This window comes from Hyperolius riggenbachi, chromosome 3 (genome assembly GCF_040937935.1).
Source record: "Hyperolius riggenbachi isolate aHypRig1 chromosome 3, aHypRig1.pri, whole genome shotgun sequence".
NCBI classification, from domain to species: domain Eukaryota; kingdom Metazoa; phylum Chordata; class Amphibia; order Anura; family Hyperoliidae; genus Hyperolius; species Hyperolius riggenbachi.
In genome coordinates this window covers 82,752,423-82,773,153 of record NC_090648.1, presented here as the reverse complement: position 1 = coordinate 82,773,153, position 20,731 = coordinate 82,752,423, and the positions used below count along the sequence as shown (strand labels likewise).

The following is a 20,731-nucleotide window of genomic DNA, read 5'->3' as shown; positions in this document are numbered from 1 at the left end:
TTCTGCTACATGCGCATTAATTTTCTCATGGAAAGCATTTTGTGCAGTTTGTATCCTTTGGAGGCAGGTGGTGGATGGCTTGCTCCGGTGGTGTGAACCCTGGAGTGAGTGCGCCTGTCCTCCCCCCCCCCCCCTCTGGAGTGCTGTATGTGAGCCAGCCCTGAGCTCTAAAGCTCGGGGTGACCCATGCTTCTCTCCTTTTTCATGTGGTGCCCCCAAATTAATGCGCATGTAGCAGAACGCAATGGACATTAAGGTAAGTGCCTGTTTTTAATATTGGGAGGTGGGTGCAGACGGCTCTCCCTGGCGCTGGCCACACTTGGGGGGGGGGGGGTCGTCCACGCCACCCAGCCTCCCCCTCCGGGGTGCCGCTGTGGTTTCCAGGCAGTGAGAGAGCCTGGGACCCTGCGGTCCCCCCAGTTGTATAAAAAGGGGGCATTGGGAATCCTCCCCGTGGCGCTCCTGGAGGCCTGGAGCACACCAAAAACTGCTAGCAGATCCGCAAAATGCTAGCAGATTTTGAAACGCTTTTTCTTATTTTTCTGTAGCATTTCACCTAGCATTTTGCGGTTTTGTAAAGCGTTTTTGGTGTAGTAGATTTCATATATTGTTACAGTAAAGCTGTTACTGAACAGCTTCTGTAACAAAAACGCCTGCAAAACCGCTCTGAACTGCCGTTTTTCAGAGCGGTTTGCGTTTTTCCTATACTTTACATTCGAGGCCGAAACGCCTCCGCAATCCAAAAAATGCCTCACCTCGGGAGTATGCATTTCTGCAAAACGCCTCCCGCTCTGGTGTGCACCAGCCCATTGAAATACATCACCCAAGCGTATCCGCAGCCGCAAGTGGATCGCAAAACGCTGCCGAACCGCTCTGGTGTGCACTAAGCCGGATAGTGCTAATGTAGCATGTAGCAGGGTGACTGCTTTGTGGTATTGGTTTGTGCATGCATTTGCATGAGCATTGCCTCATGAATAGCCAATTAGGCCAGATTTGCAATGTCAGACTTGCTAGGGTAAGGCCTCTTTTCCATGGACTGTGAATAGGCAGTGAAATGGCTCTCAAACTCTCACAACTGCTCACTGCTGCCTGGTAACTGCTTGCTGCTGCCTGGTAACTGCTTGCTGCTGCCTGGTAACTGCTTGCTGCTGCCTGGTAACTGCTTGCTGCTGCCTGGTAACTGCTTGCTGCTGCCTGGTAACTGCTTGCTGCTGCCTGGTAACTGCTTGCTGCTGCCTGGTAACTGCTCGCTGCTGCCTGGTAACTGCTCGCTGCTGCCTGGTAACTGCTCACTGCTGCCTGGTAACTGCTCACTGCTGCCTGGTAACTGCTCGCTGCTGCCTGGTAACTGCTTGTTGCTGCCTGGTATCTGCTCACTGCTGACTGATAACTGCTTGCTGCTGCCTGGTAACTGCTTGTTGCTGCCTGGTATCTGCTCACTGCTGCCTGGTAACTGCTTGCTGAGCACACAGCTCAACAGTCCGTGGAAAAGAGGCCTTAAACTTGGTGTTTGAGCACGCATAAATTTTCTCATGCAAAGTACTTCTTCTTCTTGTTTGAAGGTTGAGGCACTTAGTCTATTATATATATAGATAGCAATTATTTTTTAATATCTGTCGGGGGATATGTTTATTTCGTGCCAAAGCGTTCATCTCTGGTTTCTTTTTATTCTCCTACACATGCATGATTAAAGTCAGCTGAGGTGGCTGATAACGATGGCCTCTACTGATAATCTGGTGTGTGTACAACAGCCAGCACTCTACACTCATCCAGCGATCCGCCAGGCAGATCAACTCAGCCCAGCAACGGGTGAAACCTTTCTTGGCACCACTCACCCCGCCCACCATGTGACATCATGTCAGTGCTGCTCAATTGTTTCTCCGCTGCCCTGGCCCACTGCTCCTCTATACAGCCTCAGCCAAGCTATGTTGCTAGAGAGATCCTGTGACATCAATCAAGCATGTGTACGAGTCTTAAAATGACAACTGAAGCGAGAGTGATATAGAGGCTGCCATAGTTATTTCCTTTTAAGCAATACCAGTTGCCTGGCTGTTCTGCCGATCCTCTGCCTCTAATACTTTTAGCCATAACCCCTGAACCTGCATGCAGCAGATAAGGGGTTTCTGACATTGTCAGATCGGACAAGATTAGCGGCATGCTTGTTTCTGGTGTTATTCAGACACTTCTGCAGCCAAATAGATCAGCAGGACTGCCAGGCAACGAACACGGTAAATCCAGCGCTGGAGACTTGGGCGCAGCAGCGCAGGAGACTTGGGCGCAGCCGGCGCCACCATAGGCCGTAATAGGAACTACGGCTATCGCAGGCACATGGAGTAACTTCAGCGCCGTCAGAAGACGGATCTGAAGTTGCTTTTAAAACAATAATTCGGCTTCCAGCTATTGCTGGAAGCCGAATTATTTCATTCCCCCACTATCCATGTCGGCCTGGAGGGGGAATAGTAATTAACACGGCCCGGACTTGTGCGGCAGCAGGATTAGCCATATACTGGCTGTGTCCTGCGCCCAAGTCTCCGGCGCCGTTCTCTCTCGTACGCCCAGGCAACTGGTATTGTATACAGGATCTTCTCAAAAAAATAGCATATTGTGATAAAGTTCATTATTTTCTGTAATGTACAAATAAACATTAGACTTTCATATATTTTAGATTCATTACACACAACTGAAGTAGTTCAAGCCTTTTATTTGTTTTAATATTGATGATTTTGGCATACAGCTCATGAAAACCCAAATTTCCTATCTCAAAAAATTAGCATATTTCATCCAACCAATAAAAGAAAAGTGTTTTTAAAACAAAAAAAGTCAACCTTCAAATAATAATGTTCAGTTATGCACTCAATACTTGGTCGGGAACCCTTTTGCAGAAGTGACTGCTTCAATGCGGCGTAGCATGGAGGCAATCAGCCTGTGGCACCGCTCAGGTGTTATGGAGGCCCAGGATGCTTCAATAGCAGCCTTAAGCTCATCCAGAGTGTTTAGTCTTGCGTCTCTCAACTTTCTCTTCACAATATCCCACAGATTCTCTATGGGGTTCAGGTCAGGAGAGTTGGCAGGCCAATTGAGCACAGTAATACCATGGTCAGTAAATCATTTACCAGTGGTTTTGGCACTGTGAGCAGGTGCTAAGCCGTGCTGAAAAATGAAATCTTCATCTCCATAAAGCTTTTCAGCAGATGGAAGCATGAACCCACTTTTGAACCAGAAACAGCGGCAGAAGCGCCTGACCTGGGCTACAGAGAAGCAGCACTGGACTGTTGCTCAGTGGTCCAAAGTACTTTTTTTTGGATGAAAGCAACTTTTACATGTCATTTGGAAATCAAGGTGCCAGAGTCTGGAGGAAGACTGGGGCGAGGGAAATGCCAAAATGCCTGAAGTCCAGTGTCAAGTACCCACAGTCAGTGATGGTCTGGGGTGCCATGTAAGCTACTGGTGTTGGTCCACTGTGTTTTATCAAGGGCAGGGCCAATGCAGCTAGCTATCAGGAGATTTTGGAGCACTTCATGCTTCCATCTGCTGAAAAGCTTTATGGAGATGAAGATTTCATTTTTCAGCACGACCTGGCACCTGCTCACAGTGCCAAAACCACTGGTAAATGGTTTACTGACCATGGTATTACTGTGCTCAATTGGCCTGCCAACTCTCCTGACCTGAACCCCATAGAGAATCTGTGGGATATTGTGAAGAGAAAGTTGAGAGACGCAAGACCCAACACTCTGGATGAGCTTAAGGACGCTATCGAAGCATCCTGGGCCTCCATAACACCTGAGCGGTGCCACAGGCTGATTGCCTCCATGCCACGCCGCATTGAAGCAGTCATTTCTGCAAAAGGATTCCCGACCAAGTATTGAGTGCATAACTGAACATAATTATTTGAAGGTTGACTTTTTTTGTTTTAAAAACACTTTTCTTTTATTGATCGGATGAAATATGCTAATTTTTTGAGATAGGAAATTTGGGTTTTCATGAGCTGTATGCCAAAATCATCAATATTAAAACAATAAAAGGCTTGAACTACTTCAGTTGTGTGTATTTGAATCTAAAATATATGAAAGTCTGATGTTTATCAGTACATTACAGAAAATAATGAACTTTATCACAATATGCTAATTTTTTGAGAAGATCCTGTAAAAGGAATTAAATATGGCAGCCTCCATATCCCTCTCACTACAGTTGTCCTTTAAATATACTGTTCAGTTTAGTATTCTGAATATTCATGTACCTTAGGTAAGATCATTTTGCACACATGTCGTGGCTAAGTGAGGAACGTCATATGTGAGACGTTACACTTTGCCGGCCCCAGATGCAGTACTTCATACCTCCTCACCATAACCAGTATTATGTGTAGCTTACAGCAGTTTATCTGCACATCACCACCAGGGGCGTAGCAATAGCCATAGCAGATAAAGCGAGAAAGAGAAGAACTGAGAGCCCAATATGGTGTAGTATGTCAAGGCAAATGGATAATTAGAAAGAGTATACATTGAATACTCACAAACCAGGGTTACCTCCAGGTAACCACTGTATAGGCAGGTGAGGAGATTAGCCTGTCCCCACTCAGGATTAAGAAGTCGCTCTCTGTAGGCTTGAAGACAAGACGGGGTATCCCCCTCCACCAAAGGTGGATACAATAAGTGTTATAATAGAGAACAGAGGCACCAAAAGGATAAAAACAGTGTTTAAAAGTTTTAAAATTTTGCTTAGGAGGCAGTGGTGGACTTACCTCCCATAAGCAGACACAACAAGCTGTGCATTCACAAAAGGGATATTTATTGGTATACTCCAAAAATAGATCGCAACGCGTTTCGCAGGTCAAGCCCGCTTCATCAGGCAAATACAGGAAGGAGCACACACTGGGGGTAAGAGGCAACACATTTGTACAGATCCTGAACGTACCGCATAGACATAAAACATAAACAAAAGCATTTGTGTAAGGGAATTCACTGGTTGTGATTAAGTGTAATGACGTCAATGGGATGACTATTTATTATATTTAGCGGAGGAAAAAAATAATAAAAGACACTGAAAGAAGGGGAAAAAAGGGGGGGGGGAATTGAAGGGTAAGAGGGGGGGAGGGGAAGGGGGAGGAGGGGAGAGGGAGGATAAGAACCGGAGGGTGGGGGGGGGGGAATTTTTAGGGGGAAAAGAACCAAAGCGGAAAAAGGAAAAACAGAAAAAGGAAATGGGAATGATAAACAGAAAAAGGAAATGGGAATGATAATATTAAGTGTTAAATATAAATATGACATCATAATATAACTAAAAAACGTTGATCTCCAACATGTGGGAAGTTGGTGTATTATATGGGGTATTTTCCTAACACACAGTCAAAATTATCAATATTAATATATATATTTATGATACTGTTGTATTAGAGATTCAGCTATATGATATTGAGTGCATAAAATTGTATAATAACAGTGGTTCATATAATCAGATCTAGGAACCTGAAATGTATTTCATGAAATATTGTTATCTAGTCAACCAATGGTGTTTTTACTCTGCTTTTATCTCTCTTACTTTTTTGCATCCCAACGCGTCCATATATACGCAATATCCCATTCCATGCCGCCATACGCATGGCAGCATGGTAGTATGCATGCGCCCATACTGTGACGCGTATACTATGCGTCCCAAATGTACGCATGCGCGCATCCACGCATAGTTACACGTTTATACATGGACGCAAGTACGCGTCAAAGTACGCATGCGTAATGACGCAATCACGCATGGCGGGAAACTAAGCGCCCGCCCCACATTCTAATCAGTTAAGGGGAGGTCCTCACCACTATATAAACAGCAGTTCAGTAGCACTTGGCCACCGAGGCGCCAGGTGCTACTTAGACATACTGCTGGTAAGTAATCACTTTCTGATGTTTTTTACATTTTACTTAAACACCTTTTGCACTATTTTACTCATAAACCCCCTTTGCACTAATTCTTATAGTTTAAACCTCTCTTTCAATACACGTGCATCTATATATATAATAGACTAAGTGCCTCAACCTTCAAACAAGAAGAAGAAGTACTTTGCATGAGAAAATTTATGTGTGCTCAAACACCAAGTTTAAGGCCTCTTTTCCACGAACTGTTGAGCTGTGTGCTCAGCAAGCAGTTACCAGGCAGCAGTGAGCAGATACCAGGCAGCAGCAAGCAGTTACCAGGCAGCAGCAAGCAGTTACCAGGCAGCAGCAAGCAGTTACCAGGCAGCAGTGAGCAGATACCAGGCAGCAGCAAGCAGTTACCAGGCAGCAGTGAGCAGTTACCAGGCAGCAGCGAGCAGTTACCAGGCAGCAGCAAGCAGTTACCAGGCAGCAGCAAGCAGTTACCAGGCAGCAGCAAGCAGTTATCAGGCAGCAGCAAGCAGTTACCAGGCAGCAGCAAGCAGTTACCAGGCAGCAACAAGCAGTTACCAGGCAGCAGCAAGCAGTTACCAGGCAGCAGCAAGCAGTTACCAGGCAGCAGCGAGCAGATACCAGGCAGCAGCAAGCAGTTACCAGGCAGCAGCAAGCAGTTACCAGGCAGCAGCGAGCAGTTACCAGGCAGCAGCGAGCAGTTACCAGGCAGCAGCGAGCAGATACCAGGCAGCAGCGAGCAGATACCAGGCAGCAGCGAGCAGTTACCAGGCAGCAGCAAGCAGTTACCAGGCAGCAGCAAGCAGTTACCAGGCAGCAGCAAGCAGTTACCAGGCAGCAGCAAGCAGTTACCAGGCAGCAGCAAGCAGTTACCAGGCAGCAGCAAGCAGTTACCAGGCAGCAGCAAGCAGTTACCAGGCAGCAGTGAGCAGTTGTGAGAGTTTGAGAGCCATTTCACTGCCTATTCACAGTCCATGGAAAAGAGGCCTTACCCTAGCAAGTCTGACATTGCAAATCTGGCCTAATTGGCTATTCATGAGGCAATGCTCATGCAAATGCATGCACAAACCAATACCACAAAGCAGTCACCCTGCTACATGCTACATTAGCACTATCCGGCTTAGTGCACACCAGAGCGGTTCGGCAGCGTTTTGCGATCCACTTGCGGCTGCGGATACGCTTGGGTGATGTATTTCAATGGGCTGGTGCACACCAGAGCGGGAGGCGTTTTGCTGAAACGCATACTCCCGAGGTGAGGCATTTTTTGGATTGCGGAGGCGTTTCTGCCTCCAATGTAAAGTATAGGAAAAACGCAAACCGCTCTGAAAAACGGCAGTTCAGAGCGGTTTTGCAGGCGTTTTTGTTACAGAAGCTGTTCAGTAACAGCTTTACTGTAACAATATATGAAATCTACTACACCAAAAACGCTTTACAAAACCGCAAAATGCTAGGTGAAATGCTACAGAAAAATAAGAAAAAGCGTTTCAAAATCTGCTAGCATTTTGCGGATCTGCTAGCAGTTTTTGGTGTGCTCCAGGCCTCCAGGAGCGCCACGGGGAGGATTCCCAATGCCCCCTTTTTATACAACTGGGGGGACCGCAGGGTCCCAGGCTCTCTCACTGCCTGGAACCACAGCGGCACCCCGGAGGGGGAGGCTGGGTGGCGTGGACGACCCCCCCCCCCCCCTCCCCCAAGTGTGGCCAGCGCCGGGGAGAGCCGTCTGCACCCACCTCCCAATATTAAAAACAGGGCACTTACCTAACGTCCATTGCGTTCTGCTACATGCGCATTAATTGGGGGCACCACATGAAAAAGGAGAGAAGCATGGGTCACCTGAGCTTTAGAGCTCAGGGCTGGCTCACATACAGCACTCCAGAGGGGGGGGGGGGACAGGCGCACTCACTCCAGGGGTTCACACCACCGGAGCAAGCCATCCACCACCTGCCTCCAAAGGATACAAAACTGCACAAAATGCTTTCCATGAGAAAATTAATGCGCATGTAGCAGAACCCAATGGACGTTAGGTAAGTGGCTGTTTTTAATATTAGGAGGTGGGTGTGGACGGCTCTCCCCAGCGCTGGCCACGCTTGGGAGGGGCAGGGGGCGCTGCGCCACCCAGCCTCCCACTCCGGGGTGCCGCTGTGGTTCCCAGGCAGCGAGAGAGCACTTTGCAGTATTGGTTTTTGACCCTGCATAGTTTGGCATGCAAAAGCAAATGCATATTTGCATGAGCATTGCCTCATGAATAGCCAATTAGGCCGGATTTGCAAAGCTTGCTAGGGTTAAACTTGGGGTTTGAGCACGCATACATTTTCTCATGGAAAGCCTACTTCTTCATGCTTCAAGGTTGAGGCACGTACTGTATTAGATAGACAGATAGATGCGGCGTATGCTACGACGCGGGTTGGCTAGTATATATATATATATATATATATATATATATATATATATATATATATATATATATATATATATATATATATATTGATAATTTTGACTGTGTGTTAGGAAAATACACCATATAATACACCAACATCCCACATGTTGGAGATCAACGTTTTTTAGTTATATTATGATGTCATATTTATATTTAACACTTAATATTATCATTCCCATTTCCTTTTTCTGTTTTTCCTTTTTCCGCTTTGGTTCTTTTCCCCCTAAAAATTCCCCCCCCCCCCCCCACCCTCCGGTTCTTATCCTTCCTCTCCCCTCCTCCCCCTTCCCCTTCCCCCCCCCCTCTTACTCTTCAACCCCCCCCCCCCTTCTTTTTTCCCCCTCTTTTCTCTTCTTTCTGTGTCTTTTATTATTTTTTTCCTCCGCTAAATATAATAAATAGTCATCCCATTGACGTCATTACACTTAATCACAACCAGTGAATTCCCTTACACAAATGCTTTTGTTTATGTTTTATGTCTATGCGGTATGTTCAGGATCTGTACAAATGTGTTGCCTCTTACCCCCAGTGTGTGCTCCTTCCTGTATTTGCCTGATGAAGCGGGCTTGACCTGCGAAACACGTTGCGATCTATTTTTGGAGTATACCAATAAATATCCCTTTTGTGAATACACAGTTTGTTGTGTCTGCTTATGGGAGGTAAGTCCACCACTGCCTCCTAAGCAAAATTTTAAAACTTTTAAACACTGTTTTTATCCTTTTGGCGCCTCTGTTCTCTATTATAACACATAGCAGATAAAGCAATCTCTATGGGGCCCTGGAGCAGAGGGGGCCAGGTTGTACTTGATGTGTGCACTATTAACTTTCCTTTGTTTCTCCACTTTGTCTCTTAAGGTTCGTACAAACGTCAGACTTTTACAAGCTACCAGTCGTCAGACCCACCTGCGGGGCGGTCGTTCTGACTGATCCGCTCGGCGGATCAGTCAAAACCAGCCTTATCAGCCGGACGACAGACTGTACACACCGGCAAACTCCTCACACTAGAACATGATGTCAGTTTTGTTATTGGTTTTCATACCTCTTTGTATAAATGAATTGAGATGTTGTCTCCTCTGGTTGGTTAGGTCTGCGTGATCTCTATTTTACTGATGCACTTTGTGATGTGACCATTGTGACTGAGGGCAGAAGGTTTCTGTGCCACAGGTTAGTATCTTAGTAGTCTTGAAGGATTTGTGGACTTTCAACACAAGTAAATCAATGTATTTTTGTATCGCAAAAGTCAATAACTAGTCATATATAACGGTTCATAAAGATGTGTTAGTGCACAGGCATCTGCTGTGCGCACATCGCGTAAATGTAATAATATCGCCATTATTTTGGGCGTCTGCTTATACCGATAGTTTGAATACCGGTTAAGTAATATTACCAATATTCTACTATTGGTTTCTGCAAACTAAACCTCACACTAAGCCACCCCTTACCTATGCTTCACACTATCATCACCCATACCTATGCCCAATGCTAACCCCGCCCGTACCTACGCCTAACACTAACCTCACCCGTACCTATGCCCAATGCTAACCCCGCCCATACCTACGCCTAACACTAACCTCACCCGTACCTATGCCCAATGCTAACCCCGCCCGTACCTACGCCTAACACTAACCTCACCCGTACCTATGCCCAATGCTAACCCCGCCCGTACCTACGCCTAACACTAACCTCACCCGTACCTATGCCCAATGCTAACCCCGCCCGTACCTACGCCTAACACTAACCTCACCCGTACCTATGCCCAATGCTAACCCCGCCCATACCTACGCCTAACACTAACCTCACCCGTACCTATGCCCAATGCTAACCCCGCCCATACCTACGCCTAACACTAACCTCACCCGTACCTATGCCCAATGCTAACCCCGCCCGTACCTACGCCTAACACTAACCTCACCCATACCTATGCCCAATGCTAACCCCGCCCATACCTACGCCTAACACTAACCTCACCCGTACCTATGCCCAATGCTAACCCCGCCCATACCTACGCCTAACACTAACCTCACCCGTACCTATGCCCAATGCTAACCCCGCCCGTACCTACGCCTAACACTAACCTCACCCGTACCTATGCCCAATGCTAACCCCGCCCGTACCTACGCCTAACACTAACCTCACCCGTACCTATGCCCAATGCTAACCCCGCCCGTACCTACGCCTAACACTAACCTCACCCGTACCTATGCCCAATGCTAACCCCGCCCGTACCTACGCCTAACACTAACCTCACCCGTACCTATGCCCAATGCTAACCCCGCCCGTACCTACGCCTAACACTAACCTCACCCGTACCTATGCCCAATGCTAACCCCACCCGTACCTACGCCTAACACTAACCTCACCCGTACCTATGCCCAATGCTAACCCCGCCCGTACCTATGCCTAACACTAACCTCACCCGTACCTATGCCCAATGCTAACCCCGCCCATACCTACGCCTAACACTAACCTCACCCGTACCTATGCCCAATGCTAACCTCACCCATACCTATGCCTAACATGTACCCTTCCCCCCGATCTACACCTAGCACTAACCTGTTTAGCCTAGTGCTGTAGTCAATAATCCTGCATCACAACTAATACAATGGTCTGCTATATCTGTGTCGCAGTTGGTAATATACAGTAATACCCAAACACTGGCGGTCAATTTACTCACTCATTGCCACTATTGCCACAAATTGCATTAAAAAAACAACTGAAGTGAGGAGAATATAGAGGCTTCCATATGTATTTCCTTTTAACCACTTGAGGACCACAGTGGTAAACCCCCCTAAAGACCACGCACATTTTCTCTAAAATGGCCACTGCAGCTTTAAGGCCAAGCTGCAGGGCCGCACAACACAGCACACAAGTGATCCCTCACCCCTTTCCCCCCCCCACCAAAAGAGCTCTCTGTTGGTGGGGTCTGATCGCCCCCACGTTGTTTATTTATTTTTTAATAAATATTTATGTTTGTTTTTTTTTACTGTTATTTTCATTTAGTTATTTTTCAATCCCCTCCCTCCCCCTCAGCCGGCCAATCACGGCGATCAGCTGTCATAGGCTTCCGCCTATGAGAGCGTATCGCTCTCTTGTCCCCCAAGGGGACAGCCGTGCTGATCGCAGCGCTGCACTGTGTAAATAGACGGCGATCACGCCGTCTAACAGTCTCCCGAACGGCAATAGCCACTTGGAGACTGAAGGCGAGGCAGAGCTCCGCCCACCCCCGAGCAGGAGAAGCACGCGCACCCTACGCGCGATCTCCTGCAAAATGCAGTCCCAGGACTTGACGCCAATCAGCGTTACACGGTCCTGGGGCTGCCCTTGGGCGTGGAGCGGTCTCCAGGTAGTTAAACAATACCAGTTTCCTGGCAGCCCTGCTGGTCTTTTTGGCTGCAGTAATGTCTGAATAACACCAGAAACAAGCATGCAGCTAATCTTGTCAGGTCTGACAATAATGTCAGAAACACCTGATCTGCTGCATGTTTTCTTGTTCAGGGTCTACGGCTAAAAGTATTAGAAGCAGAGGATCAGCAGGACTGCCAGGTAACTGGTATTGCTTAAAGAACACCTGAGGCAAAAATAAACGAATGAAATAAACAATTGTATCTATCTTCCTTCTCCTAAAAATTACTTTTTAAGATATTGCACAGTTTTATTTTATGTTTAAATCTACTTTTTTAAGTTTTAACTGTTTTTTTGTTGTTGTTGTTTTTTTGCTCAATGTCGCATTCATTGAAGTATGCCAGAGATAAAATCTATAAACTATTGACCCTTTTTATCTCTATCCTGCTCTCAGCAGCCATTTTCTGCTAGGAAAGGGTTTTATAGTTGGAATTTCTTATCAGTGAGGGTCACACTGTAGTCACTTCCTGTCTGAGTCAGGACTGAGTCAGCCACTTACATGCCTGATATTTAACTATTTTAGGCAGAGAAAGAAAAAAAGGAACACAACATAGTTATTTGTGTGCTAGGGACTGTACATACCCATGTCTATCTCATCATGTCACGTCACCTCGGGTATCCTTTAAAAGGAAATATACAGTGGGATGCAAAAAATTATTAATAGTCATGATTTTCCTGTATAAATCGTTGGTTGTTACGATAAAAAATGTCAGTTAAATATGTAGGAGACACACACAGTGATATTTGAGAAGTGAAATTAAGTTTATTGGATTTCCAGAAAGTGCGCAATAATTGTTTAAATAAAATTAGGCAGGTGCATACATTTGTCCACTGTTGTCATTGTATTGATTCCAAAACCTTTAGAACTAATTATTTAAACTCAATTTGGCTTGGTAAGCTCAGTGACCCCTGACCTACATACACAGGTGAATCAAATTATGAGAAAGAGCATTTAACCACTTGAGGACCACAGTCTTTCTACCCCTTAAGGACCAGCCACTTTTTTTCCATTCAGACCACTGCAGCTTTCACGGTTTATTGCTCGCTCATACAACCTACCACCTAAATGAATTTTGGCTCCTTTTCTTCTCACTAATAAAGCTTTCTTTTGGTGCTATTTGATTGCTCCTGCGATTTTTACTTTTTATTATATTCATCAAAAAAGACATGAATTTTGGCAAAAAAATGATTTTTTTAACTTTCTGTGCTGACATTTTTCAAATAAAGTAAAATTTCTGTATAGATGCAGCGCGAAAAATGTGGACAAACATGTTTTGGATTAAAAAAAACCCATTCAGTGTATATTTATTGGTTTGGGTAAAAGTTATAGCGTTTACAAACTATGGTGCAAAAAGTGAATTTTCCCATTTTCAAGCATCTATGACTTTTCTGACCCCCTGTCATGTTTCATGAGGGGCTAGAATTCCAGGATAGTATAAATACCCCCCAAATGACCCCATTTTGGAAAGAAGACATCCCAAAGTATTCACTGAGAGGCATAGTGAGTTCATAGAAGATATTATTTTTTGTCACAAGTAAGCGGAAAATGACACTTTGTGACAAACAAACAAAAAAAAAAAAAAGTTTCCATTTCTTCTAACTTGCAACAAAAAAAAATGAAATCTACCACGGACTCACCATGCCCCTCTCTGAATACCTTGAAGGGTCTACTTTCCAAAATGGGGTCATTTGTGGGATGTGTTTACTGTCCTGACATTTTGGGGGGTGCTAAATTGTAAGCACCCCTGTAAAGCTTAAAGGTGCTCATTGGACTTTGGGCCCCTTAGCGCAGTTAGGCTGCAAAAAAGTGCCACACATGTGGTATTGCCGTACTCAGGAGAAGTAGTATAATGTGTTTTGGGGTGTATTTTTACACATACCCATGCTGGGTGGGAGAAATATCTCCGTAAATGACAATTTGTTAATTTTTTTTACACACAATTGTCCATTTACAGAGATCTTTCTCCCACTCAGCATGGGTATGTGTAAAAATACACCCCAAAACACATTATACTACTTCTCCTGAGTACGGCGATACCACATGTGTGGCACTTTTTTGCACCCTAACTGCGCTAAAGGGCCCAACGTTCAATGAGTACCTTTAGGATTTCACAGGTCATTTTGAGAAATTTCGTTTCAAGACTACTCCTCACGGTTTAGGGCCCCTAAAATGCCAGGGCAGTATAGGAACCCCACAAATGACCCCATTTTAGAAAGAAGACACCCCAAGGTATTCCGTTAGGAGTATGGTGAGTTCATAGAAGATTTTATTTTTTGTCACAAGTTAGTGGAAAATGACACTTTGTGAAAAAAACAATAAAAATCAATTTTCCGCTAACTTTTGACAAAAAATAAAATCTTCTATGAACTTACCATACTCCTGTCAGGCATGGACTCACCCCCACCGCCAGCGGTAGTACGAACGCCGCGCTCGCGGCTGACGTCATCGGGACCCCGAACTTCCGGTCTGTCCCGGCGGCCTCCTCCTCCGCTCAACGGGTCACTAGGAGCATGTCTCAGCAGGGCAGGGCAACGCGCGCACGCACGGAGCGTCACGCCCTTTATGCCCTGAGAAGGAGGATCCCATGAGCAGATTGCCGGGACAGTTGCCGCCCCTTTTCTGACGTCATCGGGGGGGGTGGAGATTGCTGAAGTGACAGTCTGCATTTAAGCAGCAGACTGTCAGTATTCTGTGTCCGCTGTAGCGATCACACCCGTGTTAGCTCTCGGATCCACAGTATACCTATATATTGGTACGGCCAATATATAAGTACTGGAAGACCATACCATTGTGATTTATCTGTGCCTTTGACCTTTTTGCCTGTTTCTGACCTTGCTCTTGCCTCATCCTCTTGTACTTCTGCCGATCTTATCTCCTGTTGCCGACCTTGCCTTGTCTCTCGTTTTCGCCTCTGAACTTGTGATACTGTACCTTGATATTTCTGATCTCCTGTTGCCGAACCCCGGCTCGCTCTTAGACTCCGCCTTAGCCTCCTGATATTGTACCTTATTTGCCTGTGTGTGTACGACCTGGCCTGTCCGACCTCGAGAACCGACCTTGCTGTCAGAGGCGGTTCCTCGCACTGACAGTGACCCTTCCTATTTAGGGTTACTTTCAGTATATCCTTCCTGCTGGCTGCCCGACTCCTTCTGTCTAGGAGAGCTTGGGCTGCGGAAGGAATTTGTACAGTACGCCTTGCTGTACTGAGGCCTAGTCCTCTAGTGTTACTGTTGCACCAATCACTACACTCTTTAGGTGCCAGAGGTTAGTTAATATATCGGATTGTCGGTGAGACTGCAGCTCACTTATAATCAGATATATACCTGCATTCCGGTGATACTGCAGATTACCGGCAATCAGACTCTCTCTGGACCTATCTACCTTCACAGAACGTGACAGTACAGCGGACCACAAGGGAGACTTCACCCTTGCGCATTTTTTTCGAAAAAATTTTCTGAGGCAGAGAGAAATTACGATATTGGGAACAGGGAGCTATTGGCTGTAAAATTGGCTTTTGAAGAGTGGCGACACTGGCTGGAGGGGGCGGAACATGTTATTACGGTCTATACAGATCATAAGAACTTGGAATATCTGAAGGGGGCTAAGAGGTTAAATCCCAGACAGGCACGGTGGTCTTTATTCTTTTCTAGGTTTGATTTCATCATCACGTTCAAACCTGGAAGTAAAAATATCAAGGCTGATGCTCTTTCACGATGCTTTGACATTGAATCAGTACTGCCCTCCGAACCAGAGCCAATTTTATCCGAGAAGGTGGTGTTAGCCAGTATAGACTCTATGGAGGATATTGCATCTGTTCTGCTTCCCTACCAACAGGATAGTCCTGCAGGGAAACCGTCCGATCTCATGTTTGTACCGTTACAGTTCAGATTACAAATACTTCAATTCTTTCATGCTCATAAGCTAGCTGGTCACCCTGGAGTGGCTCGAACTAGAGAATTATTGTCCAGGAGCGTCTGGTGGCCTTCTTGGAGGAGTGATGTCGAGGATTTTGTTGTATCTAGTTCAGTGTGCTCACGGAGTAAACCCTCACGTGTATCTCCGGTGGGTACCCTCCAGCCGCTGCCCATACCCTCCGAGCCCTGGACTCATGTATCCATGGATTTTGTGGGGGAGTTACCACCCTCGGACGGTAATACGGTGATCTGGGTCATTGTTGACCGATTCTCTAAAATGGCCCATTTTGTACCTTTGAAGAAACTTCCTTCCGCTAAAGAACTTGCTGACCTTTTCGTAATCCACGTTCTTCGTCTTCACGGGGTTCCTGAAAACATAGTATCTGACAGGGGGGTGCAGTTCGTTTCGGAATTCTGGAGAGAATTTTGCAAGGCACTGGGAATCACCCTCTCCTTTTCTTCTGGGTTTCATCCCCAGACCAATGGGCAAACGGAGAGAATGAATCAGTCCTTGGAACAGTATCTCCGATGTTATGTGGCTGACAATCAGACGGAGTGGGTTCAGTACTTACCATATTCTGAATTTGCCCATAATAATCTTCGGAGTTCTTCCTCAGGGTTTTCACCTTTTCAAATTGTCAATGGAAGGTCCCCAAGGTTTTCATCACTCCCTGTCAGGACCTCACCTTTCCCTGCTCTGGAGGTCTGGCAAGAGACGCTAAGATCTCTTTGGAGGGAGGTTAATAATAATTTAAAGAAAACAGTGTCGGTCCAGAAACAACAGGCTGACCGAAGGCGTTCTCCCGAGTGGGAGTTTTCTCCCGGAGATCTTGTCTGGATCTCTACTCGGCACATCGCCTTACGACAGCCATCAGCAAAACTGGGACCTAAATTTATAGGTCCATATCCTATAGCTAAAAGGATCAATCGGGTATCTTATCAAGTGACATTACCTCAGTCAATGCGGGGAGTAAGAACATTTCATGTGTCATTACTGAAACCCGCAGTACATGCGGACTCTGGTCCTCCTCCTGTGCTTGTTGACGGTGAACCTGAATATGAGGTTGAGAGAATTCTGGATTCCCGGTTTGTTCAGAATTCTCTTCAATACCTGGTTCATTGGAAGGGTTATGGCCCGGAGGAGAGATCCTGGGTACCAGCACATCAATTTCATGCACAGGAACTCATACGAGAATTTCATGATACTAATCCTGATAGACCTTCATTGGCGCGTTCGGAGACCACGCCTCAGGGGAGGGGTAATGTCAGGCATGGACTCACCCCCACCGCCAGCGGTAGTACGAACGCCGCGCTCGCGGCTGACGTCATCGGGACCCCGAACTTCCGGTCTGTCCCGGCGGCCTCCTCCTCCGCTCAACGGGTCACTAGGAGCATGTCTCAGCAGGGCAGGGCAACGCGCGCACGCACGGAGCGTCACGCCCTTTATGCCCTGAGAAGGAGGATCCCATGAGCAGATTGCCGGGACAGTTGCCGCCCCTTTTCTGACGTCATCGGGGGGGGGTGGAGATTGCTGAAGTGACAGTCTGCATTTAAGCAGCAGACTGTCAGTATTCTGTGTCCGCTGTAGCGATCACACCCGTGTTAGCTCTCGGATCCACAGTATACCTATATATTGGTACGGCCAATATATAAGTACTGGAAGACCATACCATTGTGATTTATCTGTGCCTTTGACCTTTTTGCCTGTTTCTGACCTTGCTCTTGCCTCATCCTCTTGTACTTCTGCCGATCTTATCTCCTGTTGCCGACCTTGCCTTGTCTCTCGTTTTCGCCTCTGAACTTGTGATACTGTACCTTGATATTTCTGATCTCCTGTTGCCGAACCCCGGCTCGCTCTTAGACTCCGCCTTAGCCTCCTGATATTGTACCTTATTTGCCTGTGTGTGTACGACCTGGCCTGTCCGACCTCGAGAACCGACCTTGCTGTCAGAGGCGGTTCCTCGCACTGACAGTGACCCTTCCTATTTAGGGTTACTTTCAGTATATCCTTCCTGCTGGCTGCCCGACTCCTTCTGTCTAGGAGAGCTTGGGCTGCGGAAGGAATTTGTACAGTACGCCTTGCTGTACTGAGGCCTAGTCCTCTAGTGTTACTGTTGCACCAATCACTACACTCTTTAGGTGCCAGAGGTTAGTTAATATATCGGATTGTCGGTGAGACTGCAGCTCACTTATAATCAGATATATACCTGCATTCCGGTGATACTGCAGATTACCGGCAATCAGACTCTCTCTGGACCTATCTACCTTCACAGAATGTGACAACTCCTAACGGAATACCTTGGGGTGTCTTCTTTCTAAAATGGGGTCATTTGTGGGGTTCCTATACTGCCCTGGCATTTTAGGGGCCCTAAACCGTGAGGAGTAGTCTGGAAATCAAATTCCGCAAAATGACCTGTGAAATCCTAAAGATACTCATTGGACTTTGGGCCCTTTAGCGCAGTTAGGGTGCAAAAAAGTGCCACACATGTGGTATCGCCGTACTCGGGAGAAGTAGTACAATGTGTTTTGGGGTGTATTTTTACACATACCCATGCTGGGTGGGAGAAATAACTCTGTAAATGGACAATTGTGTGTAAAAAAATCAAAAGATTGTCATTTACAGAGATATTTCTCCCACCCAGCATGGGTATGTGTAAAAATACACCCCAAAACACATTATACTACTTCTCCCGAGTACGGCAATACCACATGTGTGGCACTTTTTTGCACCCTAACTGCGCTAAAGGGCCCAAAGTCCAATGAGTATCTTTAGGATTTCACAGGTCATTTTGCGGAATTTGATTTCTAGACTACTCCTCACGGTTTAGGGCCCCTAAAATGCCAGGGCAGTATAGGAACCCCACAAATGACCCCATTTTAGAAAGAAGACACCCCAAGGTATTCCGTTAGGAGTATGGTGAGTTCATAGAAGATTTTATTTTTTGTCACAAGTTAGTGGAAAATGACACTTTGTGAAAAAAACAATAAAAATCAATTTTCCGCTAACTTTTGACAAAAAATAAAATCTTCTATGAACTTACCATACTCCTAACGGAATACCTTGGGGTGTCTTCTTTCTAAAATGGGGTCATTTGTGGGGTTCCTATACTGCCCTGGCATTTTAGGGGCCCTAAACCGTGAGGAGTAGTCTGGAAATCAAATTCCGCAAAATGACCTGTGAAATCCTAAAGATACTCATTGGACTTTGGGCCCTTTAGCGCAGTTAGGGTGCAAAAAAGTGCCACACATGTGGTATCACCGTACTCGGGAGAAGTAGTACAATGTGTTTTGGGGTGTATTTTTACACATACCCATGCTGGGTGGGAGAAATAACTCTGTAAATGGACAATTGTGTGTAAAAAAATCAAAAAAGATTGTCATTTACAGAGGTATTTCTCCCACCCAGCATGGGTATGTGTAAAAATACACCCCAAAACACATTGTACTACTTCTCCCGAGTACGGCGATACCACATGTGTGGCACTTTTTTGCACCCTAACTGCGCTAAGGGGCCCAGAGTCCAATGAGTACCTTTAGGCTTTACAGGGGTGCTCAAAATTTAGCACCCCGCCCACTTGCCAGGACAGTTAACAAACCCCACAAATGACCCCATTTTGGAAAGAATACACGCTAAGGTATTCCATGAGGGCCATGGTGAGTTCATAGAAAATTTTATTTTTTGTCACAAGTTAGCGGAAAATGACATTTTGTGGAAAAAAAAAAAAACACAAAACCACAATTTCTGCTAACTTGTGACAAAAAATAAAACATTCTATGAACTCACCATGCACCTCACGGAATACTTTGGGGTGTCCTCTTTCCAAAATGGCATCATTCGTGGGGTCTGTCCTGGCATTTTAGGGTCTCTGCAATCATTACATGTATGGCCAGTATTAGGAGTTTCTGCTATACTCCTTATATTGGGCATAAGGGTAATGCACTGTGGGCTGAAAGGAAAAATGAACGTCAAACAATCAATCAATGTGGATGAAAAAATATCTGCCAAAAAATTTAAAAAAAAAAAAAAAAAAAAAAAGAGGAGGAAGGCGTCTGCCAGGAAATAGGAGCTGCCGCCCCAAAAATCCAAACCCACCAGCTCGTATGCCCTGGCAAACCTGATTTATCCATTCACACCGATCGATGTGGATGAACAAATCATTGCCAGAGTTCTTTTTTGATACAAAGTGTTTGCCAAAGCATATGAATCCCCAACACCACTCCTCGGCCCATATGCCTCGGCAAACGTATCTTTTTGACTGCGGAGGAGAAATCTCGTCCTGCAGCGCTGCATGCACCGACTTGTGTGTAAGCTGACAGACGCGCAATGTTCTGTCAGGATGCACCATCAGTGCTGCAGCTGATTGGTCGGTCTGGATAGAAAAAAAGAGAGAAGAAAAAAAGACAAAACAATACAAAAAGGAGGGGAAGGCGTCTGCCAGGACATAGGAGCTGCCGCCCCAAAAATCCAAACCCACCAGCTCGTATGCCCTGGCAAACCTGATTTATCCATTCACACCGATCGATGTGGATGAACAAATCATTGCCAGAGTTCTTTTTTGATACAAAGTGTTTGCCAAAGCATATGAATCCCCAACACCACTCCTCGGCCCATATGCCTCGGCAAACGTATCTTTTTGACTGCGGAGGAGAAATCTCGTCCTGCAGTGCTGCATGCACCGACTTGTGTGTAAGCTGACAGACGCGCAATGTTCTGTCAGGATGCACCATCAGTGCTGCAGCTGATTGGTCGGTCTGGATAGAAAAAAAGAGAGAAGAAAAAAAGACAAAACAATACAAAAAGGAGGGGAAGGCGTCTGCCAGGACATAGGAGCTGCCGCCCCAAAAATCCAAACCCACCAGCTCGTATGCCCTGGCAAACCTGATTTATCCATTCACACCGATCGATGTGGATGAACAAATCATTGCCAGAGTTCTTTTTTGATACAAAGTGTTTGCCAAAGCATATGAATCCCCAACACCACTCCTCGGCCCATATGCCTCGGCAAACGTATCTTTTTGACTGCGGAGGAGAAATCTCGTCCTGCAGCGCTGCATGCACCGACTTGTGTGTAAGCTGACAGACGCGCAACGTTCTGTCAGGATGCACC

The 20,731-nt window shown here is 46.1% G+C and overlaps 1 protein-coding gene across 3 annotated transcripts in view; it reads left to right on the top strand.

Annotated features, from left to right (window-relative positions):
* LOC137562769 (kelch-like protein 24) overlaps positions 1-20,731 on the top strand; it is a 50,167-nt gene that overhangs the window by 12,323 nt on the left and 17,113 nt on the right. For 2 of the 3 annotated variants that reach the window (XM_068274438.1, XM_068274439.1), the window contains exon 3: positions 9,392-9,470. The exons of the other annotated variant lie outside the window; for it this stretch is intronic. In XM_068274438.1, coding sequence (XP_068130539.1) covers positions 9,392-9,470 — 79 coding nt within the window. The remainder of the gene's footprint in view (positions 1-9,391; positions 9,471-20,731) is intronic. 3 annotated transcript variants of the gene reach the window in all.